At 37.4% G+C, this 19,267-nt stretch overlaps 1 protein-coding gene across 2 annotated transcripts in view; it reads right to left on the reverse strand.

Moving 5' to 3' along the window:
• The window catches only part of LOC105219298 (thyroid receptor-interacting protein 11), a 40,884-nt gene that overhangs the window by 5,148 nt on the left and 16,469 nt on the right, over positions 1-19,267 (reverse strand). Inside the window, exons 1-2 of one of the 2 annotated variants that reach the window (XM_054231225.1) lie at positions 16,249-16,954; positions 36-3,346 (exon numbers count right to left, since the gene is read on the reverse strand). In XM_054231225.1, coding sequence (XP_054087200.1) covers positions 36-3,226 — 3,191 coding nt within the window. In that variant the 5' untranslated portion in view covers positions 3,227-3,346; positions 16,249-16,954. Of the gene's footprint in view, positions 1-35; positions 3,347-16,248; positions 16,955-19,267 lie in introns of those variants that run through there. The other variant, XM_011195341.3, reaches the window with a different exon arrangement.

Here is a 19,267-nt window from a genome sequence, read left to right on the forward strand (position 1 = left end):
GAGCTAACCGAAGTCAACTCCTCTACTTTCTTTACCTTGCCGATGTGTAGGCTGTGCTTGACTTCGCGACATCATCCTGCAGCGCAACCATCTTGGCTTTGGTCTCCTCCAGCTCCCGCTGCATTTCGACCGTTTCCTGTGTGTGCAAGTCCTCGATCTCCAGCAAATGCTCGCGCAGTCGCTCCAAATCCTTGCGAATAGCTGCATTCTGTTCTTCCACCTCCGCCTTCTCCTGCTGCACCAGCCGCTGATTGGTCTGCTCTGACAGCAAATTGGTCGTTAATATGTCGGACTTCTCTTTGAGGAATTTTATTTGATCCTGCTGCTTTTCCAAGTCTTTGCGCAGTTCGCTTAGCGTACTCTCATGTGTGACGCATTTATCGCAAGGCGTCGATTGTGCGTTTTGTTGTTGCTGCTGCTGTTGTTGTAGAAGTGACTGTAGGCGTTGTATTTCGGTGTAGTATTGCATGTTCTCAGCATGTTTCTGCTGCAGCGCCTTAATCATTTCATTCTTCTCGTAGTTCAATGTTTCGACGGATTTCTGCAGATCAGCGGTGGCCAGTAGCTCGGCTTCCAGTTGCGCAATGCGTGTGATTGCGGAGGCATCGTTGCTGGTGGATGTGACGGCTGATTCTTGCAGCGACTTCAACTCATCGCTGTGAGCTTCACACTTCTTCTTTAGCTCTTCGAATTCGTTAAGCAAAATTTCTTTTTCTAACTTCAGTTGCGATAACTGTTCGATATTAATTTTCTGTTGGCTTAACTTTTCGTTCAGTTCGTTCTTCTCTCTTGCGCTCTCCACCAGAAGTCTACGCGTAGCCTCCAAATCGCTCTCCTTTACCGACACTAACTCTTCGAGTTCGTGCAACTTACCATCGCAGACATCCAAATTGTTCTGCGCTTCCAGTAATTCTTGCTTCCGACTTTCTAGCACTATGTCTTTCGCCGCTAGTTCTTGCTTGAACTGTTGATTAAGCGCCGAGAGGTCATCGAGTTTCTTCTGCAATTCACCGCTACGATCCTCTTTCAGGGTTTCGTCCAAACGCTTTATTAGCATATCTTTTTCCAAGAGCCCCTTTTCCGCCTCCTCTCGTTTTAATATCGCTTCCTGCAATGCTGCTTTCTGTGTCTGCATGGCTGCTACCAAATCCGCGTGATCTTTACTGAGACGCGCTAATTGACTCTCCAGGTTTTGGCATTTCTCCTCGGCGCTCTTGAGTACGAGCACATCGCTGTCAGTTTGCTTGGAGTCCAATGATTTCTGTTCGTTCAGCTCGAAAAGCATATTTCCCTTTTCTATCTCCAAGGTTTCAAGCTGTATTTTTAATTCTTTCTCAGCACTGCGCAATTCTTCGCACTGTTGTTGGGTGGCGCGGAATTGCTCCGTCAGTGTTTGTTTCTCTCGTTCGAGCTCTTCGTTCTTCTCTTTCAGTTCGACGTATTCGTTCTCTAATGACTCGTTCATTTTAAAAGCCTCTTCTAACTCGGCTTCTAAATGTATAACGCTCTCCTCATTGTGCTCCTGTATTGTCTCGAGCTTATTTCGTTTATAATTCTCCAGTTCGTTCAACAGTATCTCGTTGTTCTTCATTAGCTCGTCACATTGTAGTATGTATTGTGAGATATCTGCTTCCAGCGTCTTTTTCTCATGGTCCCAAACCATTTTACTATCCTGCAAATCGAGCAGTTCCTCCGACAAACGAGATATATTGCGTTCCATTTCGTTGACTGTTCTGGTAACACGCTCTTGCACTGCCCGACAGGCCTCCTCCATTTCACTGGTGAGTTTTGACTTAATGTGTGAGCTCAGCAACTCCTTTATTTTATCCACGGTCAAGGGCTCATCGTCATCCGCATCCAGATCTGTGATTTCTTGTTTCTCTTCTGCAATGGCTTCCCGGAATTTTGAATGTGCTATTGACTCAATTTCGGTGCGCAAGCTTTCGTTTTCCTCATTCAATGACTTGATGCGTTCAGCCAGTTCCGCGCTGTAATTCTGCGACTCGGTTTCAGCTTCAGCATTTAGTCGTAATTGTTGGTTTTCCACCATGAGATTTTGGACTTTACCTTCTAACTCTGTGATACGCTCCTGTGTAGCACGCACTGCCTGTAACTCTATCTGAAGATTCTCTTTCTCACTCTCTGAAAACAGCAGTCTCTTCTCAAGCTCTAGAACTTTTTGCAAACCTTCCTTCATATTTAAAATCTCGGTCTCGATTTTGCCCTTCTCCTCAGCCAAGGTCTTCAATTGCTGTTGTGCGATCACAGCTTCTGCCGCTTTTTCCTTCAAGGACTCCAACTTTTCCTGTTGTTCTTCGAGTTCTTCTTTAGCGATCTGCAGAGCTGTTTCGGTTTCTTCACAGCGCATTTGCAGCTCTTGCACGTTCTCACGTAACACCGTCACAGACAGCTGTTTCTCCATCTCACTGTCCTGCAGTTTCAGTGCTAAGCTGCCGTTCTCCAATGTCAATTCCGAAACGCGATTTTCTAATTGCACAATCTTGTCCTTCAGCTCCTCTTTTGTGGGCGGCGTGGCGGGACCAGATGAGTTGGCATCTCCTTCACGCACCACAATGAATTCATCTTCACTATGTTTACCCGTTGAACTGGTCGAAGACTCGGATGTTTTCTTCTCTTTCATTTGTTTTGCGTCCTCCAGCTCCTTCGTGAGCTGTTCCACACGCTCTTGCAGCTCTGTTAATTCCTCTGCGGACTTATCTGCTAAGCGCCCGGCTGCCTTAACCTTTTCAATTAACTCTACATTGTCTTGCGACTTCTTCTCGAGCAGCGCTTGCAAATCAGCCATGTCTTCAATAGACTTCTTTACCTCCTTTTCATAGTTGGTAACCTGCATCTGCAAGTGTTGCTTCTCGGACTCAAAAGCTTGCTGTTGTTTCACCAAAGTATCCAACTGTTTCTGCAAACGCGCCATCTCGAGTTCGCTGTTAATGAATTTATCCGCATGCTCCTTTTTCAAAGCCTCATAGCTATTGGTAACGCCGCTGAGTTTCTCCTGAAGTTCGGTTTTCAGCTCAAGCACATTCTGCATTGCCAGATTATGTTGACTGTCCAACTCTTCCAGCGCCGCACTCAGTTGTTTATTCTCCTCCTCCAATTGCTTGTTGCGCTTCTGTAGCGTCGCGGTCTGTTCACCGGTAGCACGTTTTCTAGAGAAAGTCTGCGCACTACGCCCCAACGGTACCTCCTCCAAGGTGATATTGACCATTTCATTGCCATTGCCACTACTCGAGGATTCGGAGGAGTGATCATTGTCGGATTTGACATTATCTGGTTCCCAGCACCAGCTATCTTCGAGCGGAGGCGATACATTCTGATCCTTTGTGGGCTGAAATGAGCAGTAGGGAAAGGAATATCGATTAGAAGGGAACTCTGAATGTTAGGAAGTCTGGTAAACTACATATAAAAAATTTAAACAGTCAGTTAGTCATGCAACACTAACCGTCTCAACTAATGGTTAAGTGGGAGTCACACTATAGAACCCATTGAATGATATTAATTGCTCGAGATGCAAAGACGCAAGATTCACAAGCTCTTTCAGTCTTTTCAATCGGAGTAATCCGGAATTAAACGGATTCTAGATCGAACTCTATTCTCACCTACAATACTCTCAAGCATTCTACGTGCAACTATTCTGACCAAGTCTTCCATTGCTGCTATCGTAAGGCCGTGCGACACTCTGCACTCTAAACACTTGCCATTGCAGCATCGTCCAGCCCCCCTTCTTTAACTTTATTGCGATCCAAAGTGCATAGGTAAATACTTGGAGACGCGTAGGTACGCATTTCGCGTGCGAGTTCGTCAAGCTATTGTGTCAAGCGCTTGCGTCCGCTGTCGAGTGTGCGTGCAACTCAGTGCCCAGTCGTTCCGCTATTTTCGAAGTCATTCAAGCGACAAGAAATGCAAAGGCATTGACGACAATCGGCCAGCAGCGACAGCGAAAATAAAACTGGTGGCCACACAGCAACGACAGCAGCAACTACAATGACAGCGGTCAACAAGTCGCACAGTAGCATGGACGCCGCAGCGACATTGCAATTTGGTTCGTCATACACCATTGTGCGGAATAATTTCACTTCTCTATTACCAACCAGGCAATATGGACCTAAGTAGCAACCCAATACAGCAAAATAGTTGCGAGAGAAGCTTGAGATGCTGTTGGTTGTTGCAAGCGATCAGTCTTCAAGCACCTCATGAGCACCAGCCGCATGGCTCACTGGGTTGCGTCGACCACAATGTAGCGTTTATGGCCACGCCGACGTGCTGCAGCAGCTTTCGGCCGCTTTATGATCGTGTGACTGCTTTGTGCTCGTTGAACGTCGTTGGCTTTGGGGCAGTTAAAGAAGATGAATTTGCTGAAGGCATTTGGAGAGCTTAGCGAAAATTAAGTGAACCGCAGATGAACCTGCCCGAGCCAACAAATAGATGAAGTCACACAACACAACACAACAAAGCGAGATCAACAACAACAAAGTACTGGGCTAGTACAACTCAGTCAATTATGAGTCCAAGTTATGTTTACTCTTTACTATGCCAGCACACATACCACACAGAGGCGGCACACAAATTGCGCAATGCACATGGGTAAATACGCGCATGCGTGCTGCACTTTTGCACACGCTGCAACTGGGTCAACTCTAATTGCATGCGCAGCAAAGCAATTGAAATGGTCACCGTTGTTGCAACACACGCTCTCAGCGCTTCAAGCCCGGCCCAGTCAAGGCCCTTTACGAGTATGTTAGCTACGAATGTTGCTATTGTTGTTGTGCAGTTAAAATTAAGTTATTTTAACATAATTTTTATTATCTGCAACTCAGCACACGCTAACGCGGCTAAGTAAAACCTAAGCATGAAAAATAAAATAGAAATGAAAGAATTGTGTTTTCAGCTGAAAAAGGCCGTTGAACAAACAAACGGCAAAGAAGTGGTGCCCAAAACAATGAAACTCAAATATTAGCTTCCTTCGACAAACAAAATTTCATTTGACTAAGCGAAATACAACAACAAAAGCATCAGCACTTTTGTATAAATGCCAGTTTGTGGCACTGGAAGCTGTGTACTTGTCATGTTCGCTAGTTAAGTCAGTCAGCAAATAGTTGCTTAATTACGAAGCTGAAAATATTTTCTGGGAACACCCAAAACTGACAAAGCAAATTTGTATACCAACTTCCTAAAACCAAATTCAGCGCTTATTTAGTGCTTTTTGGCAGATTATGACTTATCTAAATCTCTAAATTGAATTTTTCTTTCTTACAAAATCTAAAAAATCAATAGAAAAGAAGCCTCTTTTGGTTTACAAGTTTAGCTTATTGATTCTGTGGCATCTAATTATATTAGAAAACTAAAAAAATTAAAAAAATCCCAAAAAACTTTGCCTACATTCAGGAGTATTATTTATTTTAGCTAAGACTCAGACCTCTTACTGCTTTGATAGAACATTGCAAAGTCTTTCTAGCTCTATATGTTATACTAGTGTTAATATTTATGAATAGAAAAAAGTAAAAAAATAACGGGAATTGTAAAATTTGAAATTTCACGGGTTCGGAGAATCAAATTGTCAAGTACGATCAAACTTTCAGCGGCATTCATTTCTCATTTTGTCTGAAGCTAAGGTTAGACGTGTTTTTATGAGTTGACCTCACACTTCGTTGCTTGTTCGCAAATGCTTGACCAAAAATAATACTGTAACGTGTGATTTGCTCCAATTTCCAAAAAAAAAAAGAGTTACGACGATTGGAAGAAGCAGGCAGCGCATAGTGGATGAATCTTTTTAAAATTTTCAAAAAAACGAGAATTCCCGTTAATTTTTGAACACACCGCGTATATTAAACAACGCAATATGCATTCAAAGCGCACGAAGCAACCTTGATAGAAATATATAACGGCATTTTATCTACTTAACTGCGGATGGGTGGAGAGTAGTGCAGTCATTCACTGATTCATATTATATAAATCCATATATAAATAAATTTATGACTCTAGTCTTTTTTGCTTTCGCTTTACATGCTTTACATATATACATTTACTCATATAGTATATGTTATATACTAATTTACATATACATATATTAGATATTTATTGGAGCGCTCCTGATAATTTGCGATTGGTGTGAGAAATGCTTTAGAACAAAAGCCAGATAAATTGACACCCACAAAAATGCAAAAACACAAACAAAATTGGTTCATTACACCACTCAACACAAGTCTAGTACATATGTATTCGATGAATTTGCCATTAAAGACAATTGCAAATGTGTGTGTGTTCTAATACATAGTCTCCATACACTTTAGCAGTAGAACAGCAGAGTTGTGTCGTTCTTACTTTGTGGCTTTGTGTGCACGTTCGCCATTTTTTGTGCAATTACGCGTAGAATTTCACCACCTTTTCGCGAGCGCACTAATTTCAATTAGCACTTTGTCATTCTTTTTTCTTTCTTTTTGCATTTGTTTGCCTTTTGCTTTTCGTTGATCTCGTCGAATAAAAAACAAGCGCTTATGTGCATTTTTCATTGCGTTTATCGCACAGCAATGAATACATGAAATACAACTCTGAATATACAATGATATATAGACTGGCAGATAGATGAACTCATTTCTAAACTTGAAACAGAACATGACGACTTTTTTTTTAATTTTTTTTCGAAACTGTTGTTCATAGGTTCTTAATGTGTATAACACTTATGTATACATAGATATATATAAATTCACCGCAGTTACCGCAAGTATTTCATTATATTTCTAACACAAATCTTCGACTTTATTGCTAATGATGTAGCATAGCTCGAGAGGTGGCTGGCTAGACACACATAAATACATCGATATTTACAGATTATGACTTATATACTTTAAATTATGAAAAGAAATATCTATTTTGATTGTCATTTAAAATTCTAACTCAGTCCAGAACTCTTTATTTTATTTTTTAGCGCTTTTGATCGAAAATCGAAGATCAACTGCTAAGCCGTTTCCATAATAGTCGGATTTTCATAGACGGAACGGATTCTGATTTTTATCCGACCAAGAACTATCAATTACTTAAAATTATGTGGGGAGTATTTTCCGTAGTTACAACTACAAAAACAGTTTTTAATGTCGAATACTCGGATAGTTTGTTGAACAACAAATTTTGAATCGAAGTGTTTTTGATATCAAACTTAAGAGTGAGATTAGTGAAGATATTTTCGATTCTTCACGCTACTCAATTAAGCAATATTATCTCAATTAAGAAAAATTATATATGTACATACGTAAATATAAACCAAAATTTCCGTTATCGAAACTTCGAGATAAAACCTTTTTTGTTTCATATTTTCGAAATCAAATTTAATAAAGTGGCACTAAAATGCCACAGTGGTTTAAATGGGGGAAAACATAAACCACAAAGCAGCTGCACAAATTGTTTGTTAATAAAAAATACAACAAATACAACAAATACAAACATGTTTCTAAGGCATTCACTATTTGCTTGCGTGTTTATTTAATTTGCTCGAAAACACTTGCTGCAAAAGCAAATAAATGTCAGTTGGTTTCTTTAACAATAATGTGGTCATTTTAATTAATATTTTTATGTTCGAGATATGCCTCGCGCTCGCGAATGCCAGTTATTTAAAGTGAAATACGAGATGCTCGAGAACGGTGCGTGTGGCAATCGTAAAATATTGAATTCGACTGGAGTAACTTAGTAACTAAATGCTAAATTATTGTAGAAACAAATTAAATAAATATTTCTAAACTTCATAAGTCTCTTTTGGAAAAATTATGTATGTGTCCTTGCTAAAATGTGAGAGATTTGTTAATGTGCCTAAATGTAGGCAATAATCAAATTAGAAATCAATACTTTCGATTGCATCAGACATATGATTTTCTTCTTTTTTTTTGATAGAATGCGTTTGTAAATTAAAAGGAAATCGCTCTCTCTTTCTCTAAAAAAAAAAAATTTTATTATTTTGAAATATTTTCTACGTTCATCTCATTGTAAATTATACTCCCTCAAGCCAATTACCAAATTTCGCATGTTTATGTGAATATGTAAACAAATAAGACTACGAAACGCTAAAAACTCTGGCGCCAAACTATGTATCGTGGTGTCTTCAGTGCGTTCAAGCGTGCTTTACTTAAGCGCCTATACCTGGTGGTTTGTCACATATTTAACGAAGTAATCAAGTGCGTTGTTGTAACGAATTTTAATTGAAAATAAACAAATCGAATGCATTGGGTGAAAATATTATTACTAAAAAATATACAACATTTGAAAGATAAAAATTATTTATGCTCAGTTATAGATAAATATAAACTAATCCAAATCAAAACAAAAAATGCAAATTTTTCAAATTTTTTTTTTAATTTGAATTTTTGAATATTTAAAAAAAAATCCAAATTTTTCAAAATTTTTTTTTGTTTTTAATTTGAATTTTTGAATATTAAAAAAAATTCAAAATTTTTCAAATTTTTTAGTAGATTTTGTGTAGTGGCCAAAAATTTTCAATTTTTTTTTTAATTGGACTTAAAAAAACCAACATTTACAAATAAATATTTTATAAATAATATTATTAAAATAGGGAACTACTTTAAAAAATTTTGTTCTCAAGTGTTCTCAAAAATTGTTTTATAAGTAATATTAGTTTTTAGTAGCCATAAACATTAATTATAATACATAAATTATGTTTTGTTAATTATGTATGCACACTTGTCTGTGTTTCCACCCACAAGCTGCTCGAGAGCTACTCCAACGAGAATTTGTGGTTTTGTGATTGCTCATTGCGAGACACATTTTTTGCCGACAAATTTCAATTATATGTACTCGGTCATAGCGCGCTGCCTGATTGGCGCACAATGCAAATGCAAATACATAAAAAAAACTCACTCAAAACTATCACATACATACAGACATTTCTATTGGCACTTTTGTGAAAAATGGTTCGCGTGCAAGTTTTACAGCCCAATAAAAACGGTATATTATTAGTGGAGCACATTATTAGCGGGCACACATATGCAGTGCATGTTTGCATATTTCTACCTATGAATATATAAACTCAATTATATACGTATAGATATACAAATGCTTTAGTTCATAAATTATCTACATTGAAAATTTGCAAATGTCACGTTCAAATATTAAAAGCGTAAGTTCAGGAAAATTTCGTTGAATCCAAGTTCAGGTATATCTATTTCACGATTTTTTAAATTTAAAAAATTAGGATAAATTTTTTTGCAAATGCGCCTAAATGTAGGCAACAATTAGTATTTCTTATTTTGATAAGAATAGCTTTTAAGAAAAACTTTTAAGATTTTTTTAGAAAAGCTTGAAATTTCAATCTTAATAATTTGAACTGATTTTAAACTACCAGGTTCCGTTAGAAAAATTATGAGTTTCAAAATTCACTCAATTTTTCAATGAATGCTATGTTTAAAAGTTGCAATTATTTTATGATTATTGATTTATATCGAAGACTGATATTCATCTCTATGTAGCACATTATGGCCACTACACAAAATCTCAAAGTTCCACAAGTTCCATCACAACTAATACAACAAATCATAAATCGCACAATTCTAGTTGTCGAACTTTGCTTAGTTCAGAGGCATGCTGCAATAAAAACAGAAATTTTCTAACACAACTTGGCTCGAAGGCAATTACATAATTAAATTGTCAGATTCTAAAGAGGAAGTTCCACAACCTTAATGTCAGAAGTAGATAAGAGTGCGCCACAAAACGGCCGTGACAGCTTGAACAAATGGCGCTTGCAAAACGTTGACTGCAGTTTGGGTGCCACTGACAGCTATTAAAAATACATATTATTCACTTCAATAATATTCTCAAATTAAAAAATATTTAACAAAAAACCGCATTCAATATCGAAATTAATTGTGCACCTGCCACGGCGGCGGACACTTTGTCCAAGTCAAGCTAGCGGACACGTTCAAGCAATTTGTTGCGGTAGACAAGCGGAGTTGACGGCTCTTTCGGCTGCGTTTCATTAAAAAAAATACGAAAATTAATAATAAATATATGCAGAACTACATGGCAAACAATTGTAGTTACAATAAATACAGACAACAACAACAACCAAGACGGAAGATATGCTTGAACGGACTCACTCGTTGATAAGCTTATCAGCGCAAGCGATCGCAATTAAAGAAACACTGCGATCGCTGGTCAGCGGAGAATAATGACAAATGTTGCAATTGCAGATGCCGTCGACACTTGTGGGTGTGTTAGTTGTTGCATGGTTTGACTTGGGCCGTAGCGCAGCGAAGGTGCGGCGGCGCTGTATTGGCAGATAGATAAGGCGAAAGGTAAAGGCGGCATTTATAAAGCTTGTTTGTAAAAACAGCAATAATAACAGCAATGAAGATTCTTAAATATCAGATAAGTTTGAGCAAAGTAATCGATAAATGAAAGCACAGTTTTTATAAAACAAATGCCAAGTAAACGAACAAATTTGGAAATACATTTTGGAAGAGCACTTGGGTGGTAAATATTAACCCAGAAATACATTTGCATATTTAATTGTATAATATATTATTATAACTCGTAAACCTTTTTCAAAACCATTTTCGGTTGACACGTTTACCATGATAAGTATAAATTATCTATCATTTTATTAAGCAACAAGTGCCTAATTGTAGGCAATGAATTTATGTGGTGCATTAATCAGATTAGATGCCTACATTTAGGTGCGAATTTTATTGGTACTTTCAATACAGCACAATTTTACGTAAAAAAAACAAATTATATAATGGTTGAGGAAAAACTTCGATATCGGACACTAATATATAACTAATATATACAAAAATAATTCCTAAATAAATATTTAACTGTAAGTTCACTTTACTTTCGAACACACAGCGAATTTAAATGGAAATCGTATATAATTCATTATCAAATTATCTGCAAGTGAATGACACTTGATTGTTCTGCTCCCCCAAAAGCCCATTGAATGGCGTCGCTTTAATAACAATTTTAGAGCAATTTCTAGGAATCCACGCTATCAGCAAGTGGTGTAAAGTGCCATTAGCCGAACGCAGAGTTGTTGTCACACCTGCGTTGATTGAACAACGGTGGGAATTGTACGCCTTGTATATTTTAAATAGATAACCATGAGCATTGATACATATGTACAGCCGCGATGTTGAAGTGCTACAAGTGTTTTTGAAGTTTATATGCACATATGGGTGTATAATTAGCCAAACCCCGCCGCTGCTATAATGCTGCATTCAACGCCCTAAACTGAGCAACCATTTGATTAGACTACAACATATATTTACAATAAGCACACGCATTTTAACGGTGTTTGTTAGCATGAATCAGTCTGAATGTTATCTCCAAAATGGCCGACATCGAGCGCGCCAAACCATACCGTAATCACTTGACTCATACCACACATTTCCACTGGATGCGAGTGTGTATGAATAACACGGCACCGCACGGCAAAACAGCCTATGAGTAAATATTTAATTAAGAAAAATGTGGTGTTGCATACCTGGAAAAGCACACATGCGATCATACCCCTGGAATACATGCATACATATGTATGGGTCTATGTACTCGCGAGTGTGTGTTTAAATGCATAAAGTCGCGCCATTTCAACGACGAAAATATCCAATCTATAAAAGTACGAGCTTATCTTATCACAAAAGCAACAGGCAACGCAATCTTATCTATCTATGTACTCTCCCGAAAAATAGGGTCGGGAAAATAAACAGAATAAAAAAGCATTGAATAAAAATATGTTTGCAGAGTTTGGAGTGTAATGGCGGGCAGCTAAAAAAAAGTGTGGATTTTCGAACGCTCTAGTACAGTACCCACATAAGCATTTAAGGCCATATATAATGCTGGGAAACATTGCTCAGCTTACGAAGCTACTTGGTAGATATGGAACACAGCCACAGTTGATAACTCAAAAATCAGTTTTTATAAAAACAAATTTCCACTGAAATTTTCCTCATGCTACTTAGAGAAACTGGTGACTTTTTTATAGTTAGAGACTCTCGAACACTTTTTTAAGAGCTTAGCTTTGGAACACAATCTATAGGTTTTTAACTCCGAAACTGAACCAGTTATAACCTTATATAATTATTGCAACTAAATTGAAAATAGAAAGCATAGAACTAACATAAATATGGCATTACACTGAGATGAAATTTTCAAAACAATCGATTGAGCCTTTCTCAAATTTTGCCTGCAAAGTATGTTTTTTGTATAGATTGGCGACAAATCGGGATATTTCTCGAATGCGAACAAAAAACAAAAAAAAAATAAATATATGTTTATCAAAAGACAGATACAGATAAGAGTACATTAACGATAAGCGGTGACATAAAATTTTATTAGCAATATTAAATATTTTCGACTATATTACAACAAACTAAAACAAAAAAACAAAGAAAGCTGCAATTTCAGCAAAATTACAACAAAAAGAGTAAATACAAAAACAGTAAAAGCTTCGAGCTATCTGTTTTGCGAGCAGATTTATGAAATGCATGTTATATACAAATACAACAGCAAACAAGTTGATTACCATTTAGTACAATAAGGGGTAATTATTGTATATGAGTGTACAGGGTGTGTCATATTTTATGAATATATATTTGCTTACCAAAAAAACTGAAGAAAAAAAATGAGAGATTAAAACCTGATAATCGTATACCATATTCTGACCACAAGATTTAGGCTGTTGAGTAGATTATCTCACTTATCTACTGGATTTAGCAAAAATAAACAAACAAATTAAGCAAATAAAAGTAAAATAAGTTAAAATATTGCAGACAGTTTGAAAAAAAAAAAACAAAATAATAATGTGGAGTTAGGTTGCGGAAGCCGAGTTGTGGCGAGAAAAAATGCCACAGCTTCAGTCGGCTAAAGAAACAGCCACGCATTAGAGTCAAAAAAGTTTTTTTTTTTAAACTCCAACGGCCGTGAGCACAGTCTGTGAATAGATTTAATAATTTTAAATTGGTGGGAGCATGAAATTAGTGATCGCGTTTTGATATCAAACGATTAGATATTGTAAAAAAAACTAAAGAGCTTCGCACTATAAAACCCTTTTCACACAATGAGTCACATCATGAATATCACCTTCTATCGATTGTTTCAGTAAATATAAAATAATACGTCACTCTTTGTGGTACCCGCAAAGTGTTTTCCGAGATCTCGTATGTGTTTTCTTTTCCCGGAATATGGCAATGTTTCTTAAGAATTCGACCAGTTGAGGTAGACATCGATCTAGATATTGATCGACTATTTTCAGTGTAAAGCGTCAATTTTACCGTACATTATTTAGATGTGAAGTGATTCATGGTAAGAATGGGAGTTTCCAAACAAGTTTAACCCACCCAAACGGTGTTCAAAATTACACAATGTTTACATAGCCACATAGAAGATGACACACCCTGTATATATGTTCATATATATTCCGTACGCGTCACATTGCGCTAAATCTATTATAATAATCGCACAAGCACACACACACAAACATATTTCCAAAGCATATTATAAAAAATTATTTATTTATTTTTCTATAAATGCCCTTATGTGCATATTATTAAGTCTAAACTAATACTAATGAAGTGATTTATTTCCGTGGAAGTGCAGCGAGCGGCGGGTTTTTTTTCACAGAAACGCGAAATAAATCAATTTCGTTGTAATAAAAATTACATAAATTTTTACCGCCGCCCATTTTGTTGGCTAGTCGACTGCCATTTCAGCAGTGGAGCGATGCCCCTGTTGCCAAGTGCACTAGTGTACACCCCCCATCGCCGCCCACACTTTGGTACGTGCTTACGTCGAGTATGCGGATCCCACTAATTTTGTTTCTAATTATTTTTGCTGTTCACATATTTCTCCAAACTCCCGACCTATGTATTGCACACTCGTACAGGGTGTTGATGTATGCGACAGCGGGTGTGTGTGCGGCCAAATCTTCTAATTAGGCGTAAAGACATGCAAGTCAGCGCAATTTGCGCACCTGCTCAACTGGCATTTACATAATCATACAAACTCACATACACACATACAGACAAATGAAGCTCAGAAAAGCGGCGTGAAAAATCGCTAGTTGCTAACTAGCTAATTGCTAACTTAGTTGCCAGCAAACGAGAAAACATTTATAATATAACAATTAATTTCATAAATTATAAAAATTTTATTTTATTAAGATAAATTATTAAGATCTATTGCCAGTTTGTTAGATTTATTTTGTAGAACAAAAGCGTTGCTCAGAAACGAGTTTGCGTTGAGCGTTTCTTGGCGCTGCTCGAAAGGAACCTGGCGAGTTTGCAAATCTTGCCAAGAGTCACCGAATGCACTCAAGTGTATGAAGCAAGCGTGCGTGTGTTTGTTTGTGTCTATTTTGAAGAACAAAAATTTGTTGTAAACAGATAAAAATACAAGCTGTATCGTAACATTGTAAAAAATTGATGAATATTACGATCAAACTCGACTGACCTCATCAAGGTCAATATGAATTTAATTTAAAAGGCGAACAATTGAAAAAAATATTTATATATTATCTGAAGCACTGAAGGTTAGAAAAATATTTCACAATAATTAGGTAGCGCAACACAAGTTAAATTTTAAAATAAATTAAATAAATTGGTTCACACAATTCTGTCAAAATCGCCCTCACCCCTTTTAGATAAGATCTTAATAAAATTGTTAAAAAAATAACAGTATTTGTAACCTTCAGTTATGTTATTCACTAAGCTTCACTAAGCTTAAAAAATTCAAATAATTATAACTCTGACACAAAAAATCAAATAATAAAAATTTTTCAATTGCAACCCTGGTAACAAAGTATTATGGATATGATAAAAGAAAGCCTCAACCTTCTAGGAAAACAATATGAGCGTATCAAAACTGTTTTTCCAGTTTTAAACAGATCCTTATTGTAGTATAAATGTCCTATAAAAAATATCGGTGTTCACACAACTGCTTAATTTAGTCAATTAACACATAATTAAGACAATTTACTAATTGACTAAATTAAGGGACTATTTAAACGGCATTTTGTACAAGTATTTTGAATATTATAACCTAGGTTAATGAAGACAATTTGCTAATTGACTAAATTAAGGGATTTTTTAAACGGCATTTTGTACAAGTATTTTGTAGAATACAAACAAGATAAAACTCAAAAATGTTATGTAGTCAAATTCGAACAACAAAAAGAATACATTTCTGACAACAGAACCAAATTAGTAAAATAACCAAAATGTTATGTGTATAACTATCAAACAGAGTTCAAAAACTGAATATCGGATCCTGGCAAAATGTAGTCTTCTCAGTATTAAACAATTTTTCGAAAGCAACTGTAAACTAATACTAGATTTGCAGGTTAAGGTTAGGATACTTAAAATGGAAACCCGATAAAATCTTTAGCAAAGATTTAGTGACTAATTTATTTATTTTTATTTCTATAGCACTCTTCTGAGAACTGTATTTTTTATTAAAGTCAATTTCAATTAAACTATAATATTTTTTTTCTATTTCTATTATCTAAGGATTAGTATTACGAAGACTTGAGTAACAATATTTGTGACGCTAGAATATTTTCTACTGAAAAATAATTAAAGTTATATTAGCCACTCACATATGATAAATTAAATAATTAAACGTCATTTGAAGCGCATAATATCGACTATTACTCCGCACTCCTCTCAAACGCCTTAGCTTAAAGTAACTTTCTCTAATAAATATTTATAAGTAAATACGAACTCGTCGCTCCAAACGGGCGAACTGGTTGGATGAGCCTTTTTTTGCGAAGAATGAGAATTAATTTATAAGAATTAGCAATTACAAACACACACACGAAGCACTGACAACAACACACACACAAATAAGAGCTTAGATGACAGTTAATGCGCCATCAGATGCAGTAGCCGTTTAATAAATAATAAAAAAAAAACAAATCTGAAATGAAATTAAAAGTGTCGGATCAGAGAGCAAAAGCGCAGCTTCAAACTTTGCTTCTTTGGCGGATTAAAAGCTTTTGCTTTTGTTTTATTTTTAATTTTTCAGTGCGTGGAGTCGCTGAGTTTTGCATTTGACTCGGCTGCTGCTGTGAACTGTCAACTGTTTGCGCTCTAATGTCTTTACGTAACGGTAAAAGTTCACCTAACGGTTTATGTAATTGTTAAAGCTTGTAAATATACATATGAGGATGTGTGAGTGTGTAATAAAATAAGTTAGAGTAATTAAGTGTTGGAAATAAAAATAGAAAAAAGTAAGCACCTTCAATTGCGGCTGTTACCCGTTGAACCCTGATGACGTCGCGCCGGCGCAGGGGCACCAGATCTGCAGTTCGGTCAGCGCGTTTTGCGGTCCAATGTGCACGAGTTCTTTGTTTTCATTTTGCATTTTCACTTTGGATTATTTTCGTTTAATTTCGCGTACTTTCAGCAAAAATGCAAAACCGTCCATTCAGCAGTAGCCGAAAGTTGCGCGACGTTTCAGTTTCGGCGACACAAATTTAGACGACCGCAAGCAAGCGCTGTGTGTTTGTTGGATACGCCTCCTTTGGAATGTTACAGAAAAAAACTGTAAAGTTCTCTTTTTGCTTTGTAATTATAAACTTTATTTCGCGCGTTTTAATTTTCTTTTTTTCGGTTCAACTTTATATTATTTATTTGTAAACTCGACTTTATTATTATCGGGGGAAGAAAAAAAGCGAAGCGCGCGTTGTACTTTGCAATGCGATCAGCGATCGCGACGGACGACCGTGCCAAGCCGACAAGCGCCAAGTCAGTTCGCCTCACTGCACTTTGCAGTTGACTAAAACGCGCGACTCTAACGCCGCTCAAATACTGCACACTCGGTTTGGATAAAAAAATAATGTTAGAGTTAGACTTAGTGTTTTAAGTGCAAACCACACAAGATCGAGTCGGCAAGTGAGCCGTGCGATCGGCACCGCAACTGATCAACGAATGGCAGGGGAGTTACGCCGTGTCACATTGTGAACCCAACACGCCGCCAGCCACCAACCGCCACCGTCGCAGCGATATCTAACATTGCGGCAGCGACAACTACATACGACACATGGTATGGTGGTGGTGGTGACCAGCACGAGAACGTCATAATAACGTTTAAAACGTCGTCGTCAACTGCGTTCGCATTGGTACACGAATACAACTGCAGTTGGTTCTGTGCTGTTTTTATCGTCTTTTTTTGTATTTGCTGTTGTATTTATTATTGTTGTCAATAGAACTGTTGCTACGAATGCATAAACGTTAGCAGCGCAGCAGCAAAGAGCAGAGTGCGAGTCAGTTTACCACGTTCTCAAGAACCTGGTACCCTTTAGAAGTGATTATATTGAAGAGTGTAATTACCCCGAGAAAAGATATATATGGAATTTTAAATCTTTTGGCATCTTATAGATAGGATCAGATTTGCTTTACAATATAACATTAGGACCCACAGTCAATTTTTGTATTTCTGGTCTCCAAGAGCAAACACATTGAAGTAAGTTGGAGAGGGAGATAAGTTACAAAAGTATCTCACAAAATTGAGGAATCGATGAGTAAGTTCTTTTCTTGGAAACACTCCGACCACAGGTAATGTCTGGTACTAAAGCTTTTGTTGCTGAATTTATCGCAAGCCGAATGAGGTGGTAATTGGCTTAGTCATAGTTTCAACTATCATTGGAGGCAAAACTAAGGGAGGAGTCGTATATAAGAGAGTTCTGGCAGAGAGAAACAATGGCGAAACATTGAAACACCCGAGTTGAAGTTCCGCCGGCGCTGCAAGGTGTTTTGGAATGAGTCACCTCTTCCCTTCACTCAGGGTACTGTCACAAAATGGAGTACGCGTAATCTGCTTTTTCTTGTACTACTTAAGATACTTAATAGCAGAATAATAGAGGCTCAAACCGCCTGAGTTCGGTGCAGAGAGCCTGGCTAAAGTTGGAAAACACATAAGCTTCTCTCTGGAATCATCCAGATACCAAATACCTGAATAATAGAGGCTCCGACGCATTGAGAGAAGCTTAGACGTTCCAGAGAGCCTGGCTAAAGTGGAAAGATATATGAACCATGACTTTTAGCAACAAGTGGCAACGCTGCCAAAGCATTCCATTTCACATTTCTATACAGACTACTCCGACTTGTGGTCATACATAACGTACATCATAAACATAACGACAAGAGTTCTGAGTTCTAAAACGCTTCCACAAATACCCACTTTATTTACACGCTGTTGAATGCAACACAAATTGCAACAACAACAAAACTACAAAGGTACACATTTAGAAAAAAAGGGTAACTTCTATTTAGTTTGGCATTTATAACGTTTTTAAATAATTTTGTACTTTTACCAGAAAAGCAAGACTACAAAGCGAAACGCTGACTCTCCGCTCACACACACACAGCGACGATGTGTTTATTCTCTCGCATTTTGTTTGCCTACTCCGCTCATTTGTTTACATACACTATTCCGGCCGACGACGCTTGGGTCCGCTTGTTCGCTTCTGATAACTGTTGGCCCAGCGCTAGATATGCCTGGCAGCTCGAAGCAGCCTCAGGTGCACGTAGCGGCGATCGCGACGGTAGCGCAACGGCCAGCACAAAGAGCGCCTTATTAGCACGAACACACACACACAGACACAGCCACTGGCAGTCAAACACACGCACTTTCACGATTGCAACGCTGTTGGAAACGCATGCGGACCGCGCAACACCTCGACGTCCTATTGGTATAGGATTGCGTGAGTGCGTACGTGTGTGTGTGCGTGTGTGTGTGTGTGCGCTTGTTTGTTTATGTCTACATGTGTTATATTTCCTTAGCGGCATAAACGGGCATATCAGCATGCGGTACAAATTTTTTTTTTATTTTTTACTTTTTAAAACGCTTTCTCGTTATCAGCGAAACTATGATTGTCGCTCTGAAGCCAACGCCATAAATCAAAATCACCAAAAACTCATGCGAACGCGACGCTTTCTTCCTTTTGTTTTTTTCTGTATTTTTTTGCGATTTAACTGTGTGTATGTGTGGGTTCTTTAGAAGCAGATAACAGAACAGCGATCGCCTGGCGTTGCTTAGTATTAAATGTTCGCAAAACCAAAGTGTCAAATGCTAAGTGAGTCTTCTATAGTAGGAGAGCTCATGGCCGGCTTAACCAACCGAGTTAACAATACAAAGAATTTCTGAATAATTTTGATAAGAAATATACTCTCGGATTCGTGTAAACACAGGGAACTAACCTCAAAAGCTTTGTTTTACTATAAACTTCCGTTAATTCATTGGTATTTCCAATTTT

This window comes from Zeugodacus cucurbitae, chromosome 5 (assembly GCF_028554725.1).
Source record: "Zeugodacus cucurbitae isolate PBARC_wt_2022May chromosome 5, idZeuCucr1.2, whole genome shotgun sequence".
In the NCBI taxonomy this organism is placed as follows: domain Eukaryota; kingdom Metazoa; phylum Arthropoda; class Insecta; order Diptera; family Tephritidae; genus Zeugodacus; species Zeugodacus cucurbitae.